At 50.9% G+C, this 20,293-nt stretch overlaps 1 protein-coding gene across 1 annotated transcript in view; it reads right to left on the reverse strand.

Annotated features, from left to right (window-relative positions):
• Window positions 1–20,293, reverse strand: part of sbf1 (SET binding factor 1) — a 97,305-nt gene that overhangs the window by 76,374 nt on the left and 638 nt on the right. Inside the window, exons 2-5 of the mRNA XM_086010941.1 lie at window positions 14,212–14,317; window positions 12,961–13,093; window positions 10,083–10,191; window positions 9,301–9,414 (exon numbers count right to left, since the gene is read on the reverse strand). Of these exons, the coding sequence (XP_085867067.1) occupies window positions 9,301–9,414; window positions 10,083–10,191; window positions 12,961–13,093; window positions 14,212–14,317 (462 nt within the window). The remainder of the gene's footprint in view (window positions 1–9,300; window positions 9,415–10,082; window positions 10,192–12,960; window positions 13,094–14,211; window positions 14,318–20,293) is intronic.

Raw genomic sequence — 20,293 nt, forward strand, 5'->3', positions numbered from 1 at the left:
GAGAGGGGCTCCTGCACCTGTGGCCGTGTAACAGGGACTCCTGCACCTGTGGCCGTGTAACAGGGACTCCTGCACAAGTGGCCGTGTAACCGGGGCTCCTGCACCTGTGGCTGTGTAACAGGGACTCCTGCACCTGTGGCCGTGTAATGGGGCTCTCGTACCTTGGTAGATATACATCTCCATTATCCGGAATTTTTAATCAACCGGCACCATCCCGGTCCCGTAGGTGCCGGATACCAAAGAGTTTCCTGTATTGTGCTCGCTGTGCCCAAAATCATCTGTATACAGACGCCAAGAACAGCGGTAGGGCCAGCGCTAGCCAAGCTCCCTAGCACACTCACCGCTTGGAGGTCCCATGGGCACCATGCATTTCATCTCAGCTTTAACCGCAGGCGGGGCATTCTTCAGTTTGGCAGTGGCCTGGTCGATGATCCACTGCACTGTGCCCTCATCCAGGTGAGGGAAGGTGCTGTGCTGTAACCGCAGGTGGGAGCCCTCGGTTGGTTTCTGTATTTTGTGCATTGCGACTGCTGGGTAAGGGTTCTCCTGTTCGAAGGACAGAGATGAGATGATGACCTGAGGATTCCTCAGCTGGTAGCACTCGCACTTATTACTCCAGCTCACACGTACTCTGAATCTCACACATGAAAGCAAAACAAAAAGGAAAATGTGCAGGCTGCTGAATTCTGCAGCTCCCCATCTACTTTGAAACTCAAAAATCTGCAAATGAAACTTCTTTGTCAAGCTCTTAGTGCATCCATTTTTAAATAGTCCTACAGCTAAAAGGATAAACTAAACTTCCTTCCCAACACCCAAAAAATACCAATGAAATCCCAATTTTAAATTACAAAGTCCGCATCTGAGCAAGCAAAAAGCTCACAGCTAAACACTGAAATGATCAAATTCCCATCAGCAAGCTCTCTAGATCCTCCCCCATTGGGCACGTCAAGGTATCACATGCCGAGTAGCTGTTATCGAAGCTATCGATTTCTAACTGGGGACGTACATTCCGGTGAAGCCGTTCTGATATTTCCTTCACGTGTTTCAGAGCTCTCTGTGGGTTTCCCTCATCCAATCGTATTCTCTCGATTTCATTAGCAACCAACTGTAAACACAAACAGGAAGCATTTACGGTCATCACCATTCATCAGTCTGAATCTAACAACATCATATACAAGCGGAGCTATGAGTCATGGAGACCAGCGACTGACCCAGGTCGCCCTCTCACACAATAGTGGGAGGTGTCAGGCAGGGTCATCCTCTCGCACTCCCGTGGGGGGGGGGGGAGATCAGGCAGGGCCGCTCTCACACACTCCAGGAAGGGGGGGGGGGGGGGGGGGGGGGGGGAAGGTCAGGCAGGGTTGCCCGCCCACGCCTTATAGCCACCTGTTATAGAGGGCAGTGGTTGAGGCCAGGGTGCAGCCCATCTATCAATCTGCTCTCAGCTTGGAGTGGGGCAGTGCAGGGAGTGGGAACAGTAATTAAAATCAGGAACTCCTGCAACCTGTGCTGCTACTGGTGATAAATAATCCGAGAGTCACAGACCCAGCATTAAGACAGTCCCTGTGGTCACTCCCTGACTCCGAGTGTCACAGACCCTGCATTGGACAGGCCTAGCGGTCACACTCTGATTTAAGACTGACAGATCAATCATGGGTTACCTCATCAAACAAGTCACATGGTCGATACGGTGAGCCTCTTTCTGATATAAATCCAGCAAAGGCCATTCCTTCAAGAACTTTGATGAGAAAGTCATCGTCTATCAACCCTCGTTGGGCCAAAAAGGCCACCTGCATGGCACAGAACAACATTCCCCAGTCACAAACAGTCCCATTAAACATCAAGCAGTACCCGAAACAATCCCAACTTTTACCTTCAAGCTGCACAAGTTACTTAGTAATGAATTGTGAAAATTAGAGACAATTCCAAAATAATCACCATCACCACAACCCTCACCGCCATCGACTGCTGTGTTCACTCCCTGCACTGTGATCACTCCTGTCTGTTCATTCCCTGCACTGTGATCACTCCTGTCTGTTCACTCCCTGCACTGTGATCACTCCTGTCTGTTCATTCCCTGCACTGTGTGATCACTCCTGTCTGTTCACTCCCTGCACTGTGATCACTCCTGTCTGTTCACTCCCTGCACTGTGATCACGCCTGTCTGTTCATTCCCTGCACTGTGTGATCACTCCTGTCTATTCACTCCCTGCACTGTGATCACTCCTGTCTGTTCACTCCCTGCACTGTGATCACTCCTGTCTGTTCACTTCCTGCACTGTGATCACTCCTATCTGTTCACTCCCTGCAGAGTGGGCCTTTGGCGTAGCGGTAGCATCCCCGCCGTTGGGCCAGAAGGCGTAGGGTTTCGAACCCCGCTCCAGACAGTCCCGGCAAGTGGAGTCGGAGCTCCGGCTCTAAATGCTGGGTTGACATCCAGCGGGATACTTGCGTCCGTGGGTGTGGGTGCCCCCCCCCCCCCCCTCGTATGGGTTGTGGGAGCCCGTAAAACCCTCCCGCCATAGGACTAACCGCCCTAATGGTTGGTACGAAGATGGTTACGGTCACGGAAGGAGCATTAATCGCGGCCAGAAATCCTTCCACCACTTCATACAGTTCCCCAAAGGGAACAGTGTGAAGACACGTACGACGACGACTCCCTGCACTGTGATCACTCCTGTCTGTTCACTCCCTGCACTGTGATCACTCCTGTCTGTTCATTCCCTGCACTGTGTGATCACTCCTGTCTATTCACTCCCTGCACTGTGATCACTCCTGTCTGTTCACTCCCTGCACTGTGATCACTCCTGTCTGTTCACTTCCTGCACTGTGATCACTCCTATCTGTTCACTCCCTGCAGAGTGGGCCTTTGGCGTAGCGGTAGCATCCCCGCCGTTGGGCCAGAAGGCGTAGGGTTTCGAACCCCGCTCCAGACAGTCCCGGCAAGTGGAGTCGGAGCTCCGGCTCTAAATGCTGGGTTGACATCCAGCGGGATACTTGCGTCCGTGGGTGTGGGTGCCCCCCCCCCCCCCCCCTCGTATGGGTTGTGGGAGCCCGTAAAACCCTCCCGCCATAGGACTAACCGCCCTAATGGTTGGTACGAAGATGGTTACGGTCACGGAAGGAGCATTAATCGCGGCCAGAAATCCTTCCACCACTTCATACAGTTCCCCAAAGAGAACAGTGTGAAGACACGTACGACGACGACTCCCTGCACTGTGTGATCACTCCTGTCTGTTCACTCTCTGCACTGTGTGATCACTCCTGTCTGTTCACTCCCTGCACTGTGTGATCGCTCGTGTCTGTTCACTCCCTGCACGGTGTGATCACTCCTGTCTGTTCACTCCCTGCACTGTGTGATCGCTCGTGTCTGTTCACTCCCTGCACGGTGTGATCACTCCTGTCTGTTCACTCCCTGCACGGTGTGATCACTCCTGTCTGTTCACTCCCTGCACTGCGATCACTCCTGCCTGTTCACTCCCTGCACTGTGTGATCACTCCTGTCTGTTCACTTCCTGCACTGTGTGATCACTCCTGTCTGTTCACTCCCTGCACTGTGATCACTCCTGTCTGTTCACTCCCTGCACTGTGTGATCACTCCTGTCTGTTCACTCCCTGCACTGTGATCACTCCTGTCTGTTCACTTCCTGCACTGTGATCACTCCTGTCTGTTCACTCCCTGCACTGTGATCACTCCTGTCTGTTCACTCCCTGCACTGTGTGATCACTCCTGTCTGTTCACTCCCTGCACTGTGATCACTCCTGTCTGTTCACTCCCTGCACTGTGTGATCACTCCTGTCTGTTCACTCCCTGCACTGTGATCACTCCTGTCTGTTCACTCCCTGCACTGTGTGATCACTCCGGTCTGTTCACTCCCTGCACTGTGTGATCACTCCTGTCTGCTACTCCTTTGGCACTTTCTCCTCCTTTGAGCATCTCACCTTATTCCGCCCCTCTCACCTCATTTAAAATTCTCATTCCCTACCGCCCACTGAAGTACCATAAAAACTTTATTACTGATATCTTCACTGCTTTCACTTTCCTCCCTCAACCTCTACACCAAGCGACTTCTCATCCTCGGTGATTTCAACCTCCATCTCAATTCATGTTCTCTCTCCTCAGAGTTCACTAGCCTCCTATCCTCCCTTAATCTCTCCCTCCATGTACACACCGCAACCCATATACACAGCCACCCCTCAACCCTGCCATCTCTCGTGGCCTCGCTATTCCCATCGTGTCAATCGCAGATAAGGCCATCTTTGACCACTTCCTCGTATCGCTCTCCACCCACATCCCCGTCCACCTGCCCCCACCAACCCTACTTCCTTCTGTGTCCGCCCCTGGAGAAAACTCTCTCCCAACTGCACTTACGAGATCCCAACTGTCCAGCCTTTGGCCCTCCATTCACCAGGACATTTCTGCAGCTACCGATCTGCTCAACCACACCCTCACCACCACCTTTGATGCCCTAGTCCCTATTAAAACAATGACTCTCTCTCACCCTGGCCGTTCCCTCTGGTACAGGCCTCATCTTCGCTCCCTTAAGTCCAAGGGGCGCAGACTTGAACGGATACGGCGGACAACTGGTTTAGCCATTCACCGCCAGATCTGGCTGGACCACATAAAGCATTATCGGGTCCTGCTCTTGTCTACCAAAATTTCTCACTATTTCAGAATCATTCTGTAATGCAAAGATAAACCCCGGCTTCTATTCTCCACTGCTAACCGTCTTCTTAAAGCCCTCTCCCCTGTCTCCTCTACCCTCACCTCTGACAACAAGTGTGAGGAGCTCATGGACTTCTTAAGATTGAGACCATCTGTTCAGCTGTCTCTGCCACTTCTGGCTGGCCTCCTACTTTCTACCCTATGTACACGAGGTCATCCAAAACTCTGTTGCCCGTGTCCTAACTCGCATCAAGTCCCCTTCACCCATCACCCCTGCGCTCACTGACCGACATTGGTTCCTGATTAAGCAATGCCTCGATTTCAAAATTCTCATCCTTGTTTTCAAATCCCTCCATGGCCTCGCCCCCCCACCCTTTCTGCAATCTCCTCCAGCCCCACAAACAACCACCCCCACCCCCCAGAGATATATGCGCTCCTCTAATTCGGCCTTCTTGAGCATTCCAGATTATAATCGCTCAACCATTGGTGGCCGTGCTTTCTGTTGCCGAGGCCCTAAGCTCTGGAATTCCCTGCCTAAACCTCTCTGCCTCGCTACCTCTCTTTCCTCCTTTAAGACGCTCCTTAAAACCTCCCTCTTTGACCAAGTTTTTGGTCACCTGCCCTAATTTCTCATGTGGCTCGGTGACAAATTTTTTGACTTATAATACTCCGGTGAAGCACCTTGGGACATTTTACAATATAAATACAAGTTGTTGTTGTACGCTCCCTGCACTGTGATCACTCCTGTCTGAACACTCCCTGCATTTAATACCTTGCCACCAAATCCTATATTCTAGCCTCTGGATGTACCCTACATACCTTGTGGAAACGAATGATTGGCTCCGGATGGATGCGGATGATTTGCAAACACCAGCGGTAACCCTGAAACAGCTGTGCAAACAAGCGCAGGAAGACAGCACGGATCTCCTTATCCTAGCAAAGCACAGAGTGAGTTAGCTGGAATGATGACTTCAGAGGATCAGTTACATGCAAGAGGTCTTTACAGGTTCATTACAGCAGAAATCACAGCACAAACTACTAAACTGAAAAAAGTTATAACGTTGTCAAAGTCAGATAAGAGCTAACCAACCATTTGATCAGACACTGCACATCATGTGAGGAGCCTTACCATACACGGGGAATCACTGCCGATCCGTGCGTGGGGAGTGGGGCTCACTCGGTCCTACCGTGCGTGGGGAGTGGGGATCACTCGGTCTTACCGTGCGTGGGGAGTGGGGAATCACTCGGCGTTACCGTGCGTGGGGAGTGGGGCTCACTCGGTTTTACCGTGCGTGGGGAGTGGGGAATCACTCGGTCCTACCGTGCGTGGGGAGTGGGGCTCACTCGGTCCTACCGTGCGTGGGGAGTGGGGATCACTCGGTCTTACCGTGAGTGGGGAGTGGGGCTCACTCGGTCCTACCGTGTGGGGGTAGTGGGGATCACTCGGTGTGACCGTGAGTGGGTAGTGGGGATCACTCGGTGTGACCGTGCGTGGGGAGTGGGGATCACTCGGTCTGGCCGTGCGTGGAGAGTGGGGCTCACTCGGTCTTGCCGTGAGTGGGGAGTGGGGCTCACTCGGTCCTGCCGTGCGCGGGGAGTGGGGCTCACTCGGTCCTGCCGTGCGCGGGGAGTGGGGATCACTCGGTCCTGCCGTGCGCGGGGAGTGGGGATCACTCGGTCCTGCCGTGCGCGGGGAGTGGGGATCACTCGGTCCTACCGTGCGCGGGGAGTGGGGATCACTCGGTCCTACCGTGCGCGGGGAGTGGGGATCACTCGGTCCTACCGTGCGCGGGAAGTGGGGATCACTCGGTCCTACCGTGCGCGGGGAGTGGGGATCACTCGGTCCTACCGTGCGCGGGGAGTGGGGATCACTCGGTCCTACCGTGCGCGGGGAGTGGGGATCACTCGGTCCTACCGTGCGCGGGGAGTGGGGATCACTCGGTCCTACCGTGCGTGGGGAGTGGGGATCACTCGGTCCTACCGTGCGTGGGGAGTGGGGATCACTCGGTCTTGCCGTGCGTGGGGAGTGGGAATCACTCGGTCCTACCGTGCGTGGGGAGTGGGGATCACTCGGTCTTACCGTGCGTGGGGAGTGGGGCTCACTCGGTATTACCGTGCGTGGGGAGTGGGGATCACTCGGCCTTGCCATGCGTGGGGAGTGGGGATCACTCGGCCTTACCGTGCACGGGGAGTGGGGATCACTCGGCCTTACCGTGCACGGGGAGTGGGGATCACTCGGCCTTACCGTGCACGGGGAGTGGGGATTACTCGGTCTTACCGTGCGTGGGGAGTGGTTATTGTAAATGGTAAGGTTTTAAAAGCAGTGGAGAAGCAGAGAGACTTAAGATACATAAATCTTTAAAAGTTGGAAGACTAGTTGATAAAGCTGTAAAATAAAAGCATTTGGGGTCTTATGTTTTAGAAATAGAGGTAGAGAAGGCAAAAGCAAAGACATAATGCTAAGCATTGGTTAGGCTCCAGTTAGAATAGTGTGTCCAGTTTTGGCACCTTACTTTAGGAAGGATATTAAGGTCATGGAGATACCAGGGATGAGAGGCTTTTCTTATGTGGAAAGACAGATACTGGGACTCTCAATTACAGCAGATAAGGTTAAGATGAGATCTGATGGAGGTGTTCATAATGCTGAAGGGTTTTGATAAGAGAAAATCAGGAATTCCTTTTTCCATTGGCTGACGAGTAACGAGAGGGCATAAATTTAAGAGCACGACCAAAAGCAAGAAGCGGCTTGGAGAACTTTTTGATGCATAGGGTTGTTAGGACATGGAATGCTCAACCGGAAACCGCAGTGGAAGTTGAATCCTAGCTTTTAAAAAGGGAACTGGATAAATATGAAGAAAAGAAAGAATTCAAAAAGGTATGAGGAAAGGGTAGGTAAATGGGATGAAACGGATAGCTCTTTCAGAGATCCAGCACAGGTGTGATGGGCCTTCTCTACTGTAAAATTCTAGAATTCATCAGCCTCCAGTCCTCTGGCACCATTCCCATTTCTACAGAATTTGGGTAAATTATATGGTTAATATATGGTAAATGGTGATATGGTTGTACGGTTAATGCCTCTCGCTGGGCTACAGTGTAGACCAAAAAGTAAAATCTGCAGAAACTGGAAATCTGAAATATAAACAGAAACCGCTGGAAACACCTAGAAGATCAGGCAACATCTGCGGAGAAAAGAAGAGTTAACTTCTCATGCCTTATGGCGAAGGGTCATCAGACCTAGAATGTAGACCCTTGACCTGGTGACTTATTGACTTTAAGTCTTATTAAATCTTGCAATACTGCTAGTGTTTCTGTTTATTCAGCAACATCAGGATCATTCATTGCAGACTCGCTGTTTAGTCAGCAGGGTAACTGTACAGAGTTGCTGTTCATTCAGGGTAAGGGTTAATCACTAACTATACAGAGTCACTGTTTATTCAGGGGAAGGGTCACTAACTGTACAGAGTCACTATTTATTCAGGGTAGGAGTCACACACTAACTGTACGGAGTTACTGTTTAGTCAGGGTAAGAGTCACTCACTATAACTTTACAGAGTTACTGTTTATTTAGGGCAGGAGTCACTCACCGTGTAACTGTACAGAGTCGCTGTTTATTCAGGGTAAGGGGCACTCACTAACTGTACAGCGTCGCTGTTTATTCAGGGTAAGGGACACTCACTGTAACTGTACAGAGTCGCTGTTTATTCAGGGTAAGGGTTATTTACTATAACTATACCGAGTTGCAGTGCTTATTCAGCAAGTTATGGGTTACCCACTGTGTAAATAGAGTGTTGCAGGATAATGATTTACCACTGATGTGCTAACAAGATCTACTAAAAGCTACTAAAAAGGGTGCCATTCTATTTGTTCCCAATTCTCATCCTACTTCATTACTGTACCTGGAATTTCATTGAAGAGGCTGACATAGAGGAAGGTGGGAAGGCATAATCCGCATACTCCAACTCTGGGTCCAAAACCTGTGAGGAAAACATGGGAAATGCACATTTAAAGCATCTATGTATATATAATTTATTAAAAATCTCATGTCTGCTGCACTTCCTCTCAACTTCTTCCATTATAAGTTCCACTGTCCACATTAATGATGGGAGCTGTTGCTGTAAACCTGCCGAGCTGTTGGAGACGGGTATATAAAGCAGTGATTTGTAAGGGGATCTTGGACTGACCGGGGAAGGTTGAGCTCGAACTGAATACTCGATATTGTTGCTCCAAATCAAATTCGCTTGGTTCATAAGTACTTTACCTTATTTGGAGCATTAAACTTTGAAAAAGTGAAACTTTGTTTGTGAGTGTATCGTCTTCCCATCATTGAACCACACAAATACATCTAGCCAGCAATTCAGTAATTACACACACTCAGCAATGTAGACCCTCACTTTCACATCTCTCAGCTCCCCAGCCTGTACTGCAGAGACTCCCAGCTTCCAACCAACTCCACTTCTCTGCTCACTATAACTCACTGCATCCACAGATGTGGCACATAGCCTTTGGATTACATGTCACCTGGATTGCACGGCGCCTTTGGGCGTGTGCCAACTAGCGCCACCCCACACCCCCGTGATGACACTCTCCGATTAGAGCATGGGTCATCATTCCCAATACAGTTAGAAATATCTTACCATGGAAAGTGCTGTCTGAGTCTGGAGCAGGTGGGGCTCCGGCAGGACTGACATGTGGATACACTCCGGGATCACAACTGTGCCGCCATCCAGATCAGCCACAATTACATCCAACTAGAGACAAAACAACATTGATTGGCACCTCACCAACACCAGCTCCCCTCCACACACTCCGTGCACCCTCACGCACCCCCATTCCTCCCCCAACTCCACCCGCCCCCACTCCACCGCCCCAACCCCACACTCTCCGCTCACGCATCCCCCCCACCCACCCGCTCCCTCCCCCCTCGCGCCCGCTCCCTCCCCCCTCGCGCCCGCTCCCTCCCCCCTCGCGCCCGCTCCCTCCCCCCTCGCGCCCGCTCCCTCCCCCCTCGCGCCCGCTCCCTCCCCCCTCGCGCCCGCTCCCTCCCCCCTCGCGCCCGCTCCTCCCCCCCTCGCGCCCGCTCCCTCCCCCCTCGCGCCCGCTCCCTCCCCCCTCGCGCCCGCTCCCTCCCCCCCTCGCGCCCGCTCCCTCCCCCCCTCGCGCCCGCTCCCTCCCCCCCCTCGCGCCCGCTCCCTCCCCCCCTCGCGCCCGCTCCCCCCCCCCTCGTACCCGCGCCTTCCCCCCTCGCGCCCGCTCCTGCCCCCCCTCGCGCGCGCAATCCTGTCCCCCCCGCCCTTTCCCCCCCACGTGCCCCCTCCCCCCCCCACTCGCCCCCGCTCCCTTCCCCCCCACTCCCTTCCCCCCCTCGCCCCCACTCCCACACACTGGACTACAGTGTCGGGCTATGCGCTTCACTCACCAGGTCCTGCAACTCCGCTCGGAAGGAGGAGTGGATTCCGATGATGAACGGCGTGGGGCTGCACAGCACTTCCAGAAGCTGAGCCGGTAAGATCGGGATATACGTAAAACTACCAGAACACAAGGTAATGGTTCATTAGCAACAATCCCAGAAATAAGGACAATTATTTCCACAAACCATCTCCACAACCACCTCCCACTGAAGCTGCTGCCCCTCCCACAGCTCCCCCCTTCAAACCTTACCAGTGAGCCCAACCCCCATAGACCACACCCCTCCCCAAACCCAAACTCCAACCTTGTCTCTACCCATCCCCCAACCTGTAATCAAAACTCTCCCGCCTTTAACCCAGCATTCAAGAACTGCTTGCAAAGCTATAGGCGCTACACGACTGGAAACCCAATCCCACCGACTCACACGAACCTGATCTACCAATACCGCCTACTAAGAAAGCCCTATTCAGCCTGTGCCTCACAAACAACCTGACGACTCCCAGTGATGCAGAGACAGAGTGTCCACAGCGCCTGGTCTGCACGCAAGGCCTCCATAATCAGCACCTGTGAAGAGACGCTCGGTCACTTCGACTAGGAGACACCAAGACTGGTTCGACGAGAACGACCAGGAGATCCAGGAGCTAATAAACCGCAAGCGCAAGGCATTCCTGACCTGGAAACAGCAACAGAACTTGAGAGCAAGAAAGCAGCTCTACAGGTGCCTGAAGGCCGAGGTCCAACAAAAAACTCGCGACCTAAAGAACAGGTGGTGGGTGGAGAAAGCGCAGGGGATCCAGCAGCTAGCCGACAACCACGACGTGCGTGGATTCTTTAGCGCAGTCAAGACTGCCTACGGCCCAAGCACCCAAGGTCCTACCCCACTGCGGGCCAAGAATGGAGAGGTACTCATCAAGGTCAGTGCCCGCTGGAAGGAGCACTTCGAAGATCTCCTTAACCGAGACTTTGTCTTCGACGCGAGTGTCCTCAACTCCATCCCGCAGCATGCTACCCGCCACCATCTCAGCACAACCCCAGCCCGGCATGAGGTTGAAAAGGCCATCCGACATCTGAAGAACAAGGCCTCAGGAGCAGATGGAATCCCTGCCGAGGCGCCAAAGCATGGCAAAGAAGCACTACTGGCGCGAATTCATGAACTCATTTCTCTTATCTGGAAGGAGGAGAGCATATCAGGGGATCTCAGAGACGCAGTAATTGTGACCATCTTCAAGAAAGGTGACAAGTCCGATTGCGGTAATTACAGAGGAGTTTCCCTGCTGTCTGCCACAGGGAAAGTCATCGCAAGAATCCTCCTCAATTGCCTCCTCCCAGTGGCTGAAGAGCTCCTCCCAGAGTCGCAATGCGGATTCCGCCCACTAAGGGGCACAATGGACATGATCTTCACCGCGCTTCAATTACAAGAGAAATGCAGGGAACAGCACCAACCGCTGTACATGGCCTTCTTAGTGTCAAAGGCCTTTGTGAGATCAGTCAACCTTGAGGGATTATGGAGTGTGCTCCTCAAATTCAGCTGCCCTCAAAAGTTTGTCACCATCCTCTGCCTGCTCCACGATGACATGCAAGCCGTGATCCTGACCAACGGTTCCACCACAGACCCAATTCATGTACGGACCGGGGTCAAGCAAGGCTGTGTCATCGCACCAATGCTCTTCTCGATCTTCCTTGTGGCAATGCTCCATCTCGCCCTCAGTAAGCTCCCCACTGGAGTGGAGCTAATTTACAGAACAAACGGGAAACTGGTCAACTTCTGTCGCCTCCAGTCCAGATCCAAGGTCATCCCATCCTCTGTCGTCGACTTACAGTATGCAGACGACACTTGCGTCTGCGCACAGAGATCGAACTCCAAACCATCGTTAACACCTTCACCGAAGTGTACAAGAGCATGGGCCTTACACTAAACATCCGTAAGACAAAGGTCCTCTACCAACCTGCCTCCGCCACACAGTACTGACCCCCGATTATCAAAATCCATGACAAGGCCTTGGACAACGGGGACCACTTTCCATACCTCGGGAGCCTACCGTCAACAATAACGAAGTCCAGCACCACCTTCAGTGTGCCAGTGCAGTCTTCGGTCGCCTGAGGAAGAGTGTTTGAAGACCAGGACCTCAAACCCGGCACCAAACTCATGGTCTACAGAGCAGTAGTGATACCCGCCCTCCTGTATGCTTCAGAGACATGGATCATGTACAGCAGGCACCTCAAAGCACTGGAGAGGTAACACCAACGCTGCCTCCGCAAGATCCTGCAAATCCATTGGCAGGATAGGCGCACCAACATCAGTGTTCTCGCTCAGGCCAACATCCCCAGCATCGAAGCTTTGACCACGCTCGATCAGCTCCGATGGGACGGGTCACATCATCCGCATGCCCAATACGAGACCCCCAAAACAAGCGTTCTACTCGGAGCTCCGACACGACAAGAGAGCCCCAGGTTGGCAGAGGAAACGCTTCAAGGACACCCTCAAAGCCTCCTTGAAAAAGTGCAACATCCCCACCGACACCTGGGAATCCCTGGCCCAAGACCGTACAAAGTGGAGGAGAAGCATCCGGGAAGGCGCCGAATACCTCGAGTCTCTTCGCTGGGAGCAAGCGGAAGTCAAGCGCAAACAGCGGAAGGAGCACACGTCAACCCAAGCACCCCACCCACCCCTTCAACCACCGTCTGCCCCACCTGTAACAGAGACTGTAGGTCCCACATTGGACTTATCAGTCACCTGATAACTCATTTTTAATGTGGAAGCAAGTCATCCTCGGTTCCGAGGGACTGCCTAAGAAGGCGGCCCCCCCCACGAAACCTCCCATCCTGCAGTCCCTCCCAATGGCCCCAATGTGTCTTTGCCCTGAATGCATTGGTCTTCCCCAGGTTACCTGTACTTTAGAGGGAACATGAGAGCGAGGAGTGCTCGACAGGCCTCAGTCAGCCTCTGATAACTGGAAGACAGGAACAGAATCTTGTGTTCGGTTAGGGCAGCGCAGAAAAGATCCAACACATTGTTAATACCTGGAAAAATGGAAACAAAGAATAAAGAAAACAACTCCATGGCCGGAAATTGTGAAAATCCAATTACTGTATCTGTTAGAATACACCTTACTGTGAACATGGAGTAGCTGATCGTATTTCTGTTAGAATACACCTTATTGTGAACATGGAGTATCTGATCATATCTGTTACATATTAAAAAGAGTGTGGTCTCGGCTGCCAAAGGTACTGTGCTTGTTGGTGACACTGTAAACGTAACATTACGTTACGTGACCAATTTATTAAAAAGCAGCACCTAACATTAAGTGACAGCCCAATTCAGCAGCCTCAATAATGTCCAATTGCGCTTTCCAACCAGAAATACCCATTTACATTGTCTGAGGAACAAGTCAAGCAAACACACACCAAGACATAGCAACCTGAACAATCAGAAATCACTACCATTGAAATTCAGCAATTACAAGCAGTCAAACTTGTTGCAAGTCGACAGCAAAATCGGGAAGAAAAAATCTGAGTGCAGTGAAAACCCAGCAACTGAGTGACGCACCTCAGCACCAATACTTCTGAACAAACATCTACTGAAACACACCGTCGCTCACCATTACTGAGCAGACAGAACAGGACAGCAACGAGCAGACCGAGCAAGACATTAAAGGGGCAGTGGCAGCATGGATACGAAATTGGCGGAGAGACAGAAAGCCGAGTGTCGTGGTGAACTCCTGCTCTCCACCTTCCCTTTTGTTCCGTCCTCCCCCCTTTCCCTGGCTTGCTTATAAACTGTTTAATCTCTAACTTCATCCAGTTCTGATGAAAGTCATCAACCTGAAACATTAACCCTGTTTCTCGCCACAGGTGCAGCCTGACCTGCTGAGTGTTTCCAGCATTTTCTGTTTTTATTTCAGATTTCCAGCCTCTGCAGTATTTTGCTTCTTTTGTAGTAGCGGTGAATGATTGTTTTTCAGACTGGAGGGATCAGGAGGAAAGAGATCGTGGGGGGAAAAAAAAGAGGGAACGGTGCAAGCAGCTGAAATCAGCAGAGTGGGTGAAATTTGAGAAGAATCAATGTGCACGCAGCCTGTTGTGTTTCCGGGCTGCGGGCGGATGGAGCCTGACGTTACACACGGACAGTAGAAACGTACCCAGCTGTTTGAGGAGCAGTGCAACACTGCAGCCACTGACTGGCAGCGCATCATTGATGGGGGTCTGTATCACCTGGCGGTCTCCTGCTCCCAGTGAGATTGTTCTCTGTGGAGGCAATCAAGCAGAAATTGTAAGAAAATGTTTTACCAACACTGAGCTGATTTGATTTAAATAAATACACCAACAAACAACATTTTCCTCTTCCAATGGGGACAAAACATCAACTTTGAGAGTCAGGGAGAAACAATTCAATCCTAATGGGAAGTTTAATCTTTAGCCACATCCTGCATTCTTAAACAGCACAGGTTTACAAACTGGTGCGTGGACATAGGACGTCTGGCAGGGAAATAAGGGTTGTGTCAAAATTTTCAGGGGAAACTCGAATACAAAGCTCTGTAAACTCTGTGCAGCAGATACACTCACTACCTGAACTTCCTCATTCTTCAACTATTATCAATTTGCATAAGTGACAAGGAATGATCCCAGAGGCTGTCCCTTAACAACGTTCTTACATTGTGTTCACCTCAGCTTCCCTCTTCCTACACCAAATATAACACTGTTTTGGCTTTTTATCCAGGGAGATAGGAAACTTAACAAAAACAGCAGTAATTCATACTGGTGACCACCTGGTGGAGCAACTGCACCACATTCCCAAGTCACAAATGGGCACTGTTAGGAACATAAGAACAGGAGGAAGCCATTCAGCCCCTTGAGCCTGTTCCGCCATTCAATGGGATCGTGGCTGATTTGCTCCCAACTCCATCCACCTGCCTTGGCTCCATATCCCTCAATACCCTTTGCTGGCAAAAGTCTTTCAATCTCAGATTTAAAATTATTAATTGAGCTATCATCTACTGCTTTTTGTGAGTGTTCAACATTTCTACCACCCTTTCTGTGTATAAGTGTTTCCTAACTTCTCTCCTGAATGGCCTGGCTCTGATTTTTAAGGTTATGTCCCTTTGTTCCAGACTCCTCCACTAGCAGAAAAAGTTTCTCTCTATCAACCCTATCCATTCCTTTCAAAATCCTAAAACCTCAATCAAATCACCGCTTAAACTTCTATAATCCAGCAAATACAAGCCTAGTTTATGTAATCTCTCCCCATAATCTAACCCTTGGAGTCCTGCTAACACTCTACTGATTCTGCGCTGCACTGCTTCCAAGGGCAATATATCATTACTTGGGTGTGGTGCCCAGAACTGTACAAAGTAATCCAGATGTGGTCTAACCAGGGCTTTGTACAGCTGTTAACAAAACTTCCTCCCCTTTGTACTCCAGCCCTCTAGTTGTAAAGGCCAACACTCCATTAGCCGTTTTGATTATTTTTGTGCAGGACATTTTAGTGATCTGTGTACATGGACATGTAAGCAAAATTGAAGCCCATGGGATTAAAGGGACAGTGGCAGTGTGGATATAAAATTGGCTAAGGGATAGAGAGCAGAGAGTAGTGGTGAACGGTTGTTTTTCAGACTGGAGGGAAATATACAGTGGTGTTCCCAGGGGTCGGTATTAGGGCCACTCTTCTTTTTGATATATATTAATGATCTGGATTTGGGTATACAGGGTATAATTTCCAAGTTTATAGATGACACGAAACTTGGAAATGTAGTAAACAATGCAGAGGATAGTAACAAATTTCAGGAGGACATAGACAGACTGTCGAAATTTGTTGAAACAACAGATGAAATTTAACGCAGAGAAGTGTGAAGTGATACATGTTGGTAGGGAGAACGGGGAGAGGCAATATAAACAAAATGGTACAATTTTAGAGAGGGTGCAGGAACAGAGATACCTGGGGGTGTACGTACACAAATCTTTGAAGGTGGTTGGACAAGTTGAGAAGGCCTTTTAAAAAGCATATGGGTTACTTGGCTTTATTATTAGAGGCATAGAGCACAACCTCCAGACCACTGCGCGGCTGTGCAGCTTAACGGGAACGTTGGTTGAGACCCCAGCACAGATCCATGTGGAACACCACTAGTCACTTCCTTCCAATTCAAGTACATACCCATTATCCATACTCGGTCTTCTGCAGCCTAACCAATCTCCTAACCAGGTTAATAATTTGCCTTAAATTACATGAGCTTTAATTTTGGCTAACAGTCTTTTATGTGGAACCTTATCGAATGCCTTCTGGGAGTCCATGTGACTACATCCATGGTCATTCCCCTGTCTACTACTTTAGTTACTTGGAATAATAATCATAGAAACGTACAGCACAGAAAGAGACCATTCAGCCTGGCGTGCCTCTGCTGGCTCTTTGAATGGGCAGTCGTGCTCAGACCCACATCCCTGCTCTTTGTCTGTAACCCTGCAAGTTCCTCACCCTCAGGTACCTGTCCAACTCCCTTTTAAAATTATTTATGGAATCAGCTTCCGCCACCTTTACAGGTAGAACGTTCCAGATCCTGACAACTCAGTGAAAACATTTCTTCTCATCTCCCCTCTTGATCTTTTTCCAATGATTTTGAATCTATGACCTCTAGTTATTGACCCACTCGCCAGAGGAAATATTTTTTCCTTATTTACTCCATCAAAACCCCTCATCTTGAAAACCTCAATTAGGTCACCTCTTAACCTTCTCTGTTCCAAGGAGAACAGTCCTAACTTTTCCAACCTCTCCTCATAACTGAAGTCCCTCATCCCTGGTAACATCCTGGTAAACCTCCTCTCTACCCTTTCTAAGGCCTTTACATCTTTCCTGAAGTGTGGGGCCCAGAATTGTTCACAATACTTCAGCTGAGGGCTAACCAGTGATTTATAAAGTTCGAGCACTTCCTCAAAAAATTCAATTAGATTTGTTGGACATGCCCTACCCTTTACAAATTCATGTTGGCTCTCTCTAATCAGCTCAAATTTCTCTAAGTACTCAGTCACTCTGTACTGAATTATCAATTCCAATAACTTCCCCACAACAGATGTTAGACTAACGGGTCTAGAATTTCCTGTTTTTTCTCTCGCACCTTTCTTAAATGATGGAGTTCCATTTGCAAGTTTCCAGTCTAAAGGGACAATTCCTAAACTGAGAGAACTGTGGAAGATTATGGCTAAAACATCTGTAATTACCTCACCTACTTCCTTTAAACCCTGGGGTGGAAACCATCAGGTCCTGGCAATCTGCCATTTCCTTATTTTCATTTGCCCTGTTAACCATCTGTTTTTAAAGGGTTCACATTAGCCTTGACCAACGTTCCCGATAAGCTGCGCGCCGCCCACCCAAAAAAAATGAGAGGGAACATTGGCCTTGACTACACTTTTTCTTCTAAACTAATTGTAAAAACTTGTGTTAATCTTGATATGCCTCGCAGGTTTCTTTTTGTATTTCCTTTTACAGATCTTAATATCTTTTTAGTCTTCCTTTGCTATTCTTTTTATCTCTTCCAGTTCCCTGGATCTACACTATTCTTTGCACGTTCAGTTTTATGTTACCTCTCGCCTCTTTTGTCGGCCATGGCTGTTTTATTTGGTAAAGTAGAGCTCTTGCCCGCTAGGGGTATATACTAGGAGTGATGGAATTGGATGGCAGCGCTGAGTTTACGTGTTTTAGTTACAATGAGTAGGATCCCAGAGGCTTCTCTCAGGTTCCATTTTGTGACAGATGAATGGGGAGCTGCTCTTCATCCAACAGAGATGCACTGGCTTAACACGAAGTAAAACCTGGACAGGATTCGGGGAAAGGATTGGGAAAGGGATCAGAGTCACTGACTTCAGTGGAAAAACAAGCTCAGACACAGGCACAAGGGACAAAATGGGCTTGCTCTGTGTTTCCATTTCTGATTTCAGCATTGAGGATACAAATTGCTCTCTGTTAGAGTGGGAAAGTCAGTTTCCCAGAACAGCAACAATCCAATGTGAGAGCAGCCCCAGGGGACAGGAGGGAAATATATCACGTGATGTAGATCAAGCCACATAGAGCAGATTCCATCCATGTGCTGGGCAGTTAGCAGCAGCTGTAGGCACAGTACAAACCCTTCGGGTTAGATGGAGAAACAAGCAGAGTTTGTGCAGGTAATCACGAGCCAATGCCTTGGCTGGAAGGCTTAAGTGTGTGAACGCCAGGCTGATGTGATGCCCCTGGTGGAATATCGAGCCAACACTCAATCTTTAGCTTCATACAATTAAGGGGAGCAGGGAGAGTCAGCACCTTCAGGGGAGGGGGGGGGGGGGGGAAAGAGAGTCAGCACATTCAGGGGAGGGGGGAGGGGAGTCAGCACCTTCAGGGGCGGGGGGGAGAGAGTCAGCACCTTCAGGGGAGGGGGGAAGAGAGTCAGCACCTTCAGGGGAGGGGGGAAGAGAGTCAGCACCTTCAAGGGGGGGGGGAAAAGAGAGTCAGCACCTTCAGGGGGGGGGGAAGAGAGTCAGCACCTTCAGGGGAGGGGGGAAGAGAGTCAGCACCTTCAAGGGGGGGGGAAAAGAGAGTCAGCACCTTCAGGGGAGGGGAGGAAGAGAGTCAGCACCTTCAGGGGAGGGGGGGAAGAGAGTCAGCACCTTCAGGGGAGGGGGGGGAAGAGAGTCAGCACCTTCAGGGGAGGGGGGAAGATAGTCAGCACCTTCAGGGGAGGGGGGAAGAGAGTCAGCACCTTCAAGGGGGGGGGGAAAGAGAGTCAGCACCTTCGGGGGGGGGGGGGAGAGAGTCAGCACATTCAGGGGAGGGGGGAGGGGAGTCAGCACCTTCAGGGGAGGGGGGAGAGAGTCAGCACCTTCAGGGGAGGGGGGAGAGAGTCAGCACCTTCAGGGGAGGGGGGAGAGAGTCAGCACCTTCAGGGGAGGGGGGAGAGTGTCAACACCTTCAAGGGGGGGGGGGGAAAGAGAGTGTCAGCACCTTCAGGGGAGGGGGAGAGAGTCAGCACCTTCAGGGGAGGGGGAGAGAGTCAGCACCTTCAGGGGAGGGGGGAGAGAGTCAGCACCTTCAGGGGAGGGGGGAGAGAGACAGCACCTTCAGGGGAGGGGGGAGAGAGTCAGCACCTTCAGGGGAGGGGGGAGAGAGACAGCACCTTCAGGGGAGGGGGGAAGAGAGTCAGCACCTTCAGGGGAGGGGGGGGGGGGAAAGAGAGTCAGCACCTTCAGGGGAGGGGGGAAGAGAGTCAGCACCTTCAGGGGAGGGGGGAGAGTGTCAGCACCTTCAGGGGAGGGGGAAGAGAGACACCACCTTCAGGGGAGGGGGGGAGAGAGTCAATACCTTCAAGGGGGGGGGGGGGAAAGAGAGTCAGCACCTTCAGGGGAGGGGGGGAGAGAGACACCACCTTCAGGGGGGGGGGGGGGGAGAAGAGAGACACCACCTTCAGGGGAGGGGGGAATCAATACCTTCAGGGGAGGAGGAAGAGAGTCAGCACCTTCAGGGGAGGGGGGAGAGAGTCAATACCTTCAAAGGGGGGGGGGAGGAGGAGAGAGAGAGTCAGCACCTTCGGGGGAGAGGGGAGAGAGTGATCACCTTCAGGGGAGGGGAGATGGGGGAAAGAGAGAATCATCACCTTCAGGGGAGGGGAGATGGGGGAAGAGACAGTCAGCACCTTGATGGGAGAGGGGAGAGAGAATCTGATGTTTGCAGTTTAAGAAATAAAAGTTTTTCATTTGTGATCATTTCTGATGACGTGTTAGCAACAGAATCACAGCTCTGCGCGACATGCCTCCATCCTGCAATGCAGCTTTTAGACAATGGTAATTGAAGCAGAAAGAGAATCATACCCCTGCTTCCTCGCTCTCATCATCCGTCTAGGTTAGCAACAAAGACAGAGACATACAGTAGATTAAAAACAATCACACATCAGATTAGAGACAGAGAGAATCTGAACATAACTCAAGAGTGACCAGGTAAACAGCACCATTAGTCAGATTATAACATATGGAAGAACAATTCATACATTGATGCAATGGTAACGTAGGTCACACCACGTGTGCCCCGTGCCCCTCGCCATCTCTCATACTGCAATCGCAGATTGTCATTTATCTCTATGATGACGGCACTCTGCTCCCCCATTTTCAGCTGCTCTCCTTCCTTTTCTTTCAGCATCTCCTTTTAGTTTCCAATCCCTGCTCCCCCCTCCCCTGAAGGTGCTGACACTCTCCCCCCTCCCCTGAAGG

Source organism: Somniosus microcephalus, chromosome 17, assembly GCF_052327205.1.
Source record: "Somniosus microcephalus isolate GS21.2 chromosome 17, FLI_Smic_1.0, whole genome shotgun sequence".
NCBI classification, from domain to species: Eukaryota; Metazoa; Chordata; class Chondrichthyes; order Squaliformes; family Somniosidae; genus Somniosus; species Somniosus microcephalus.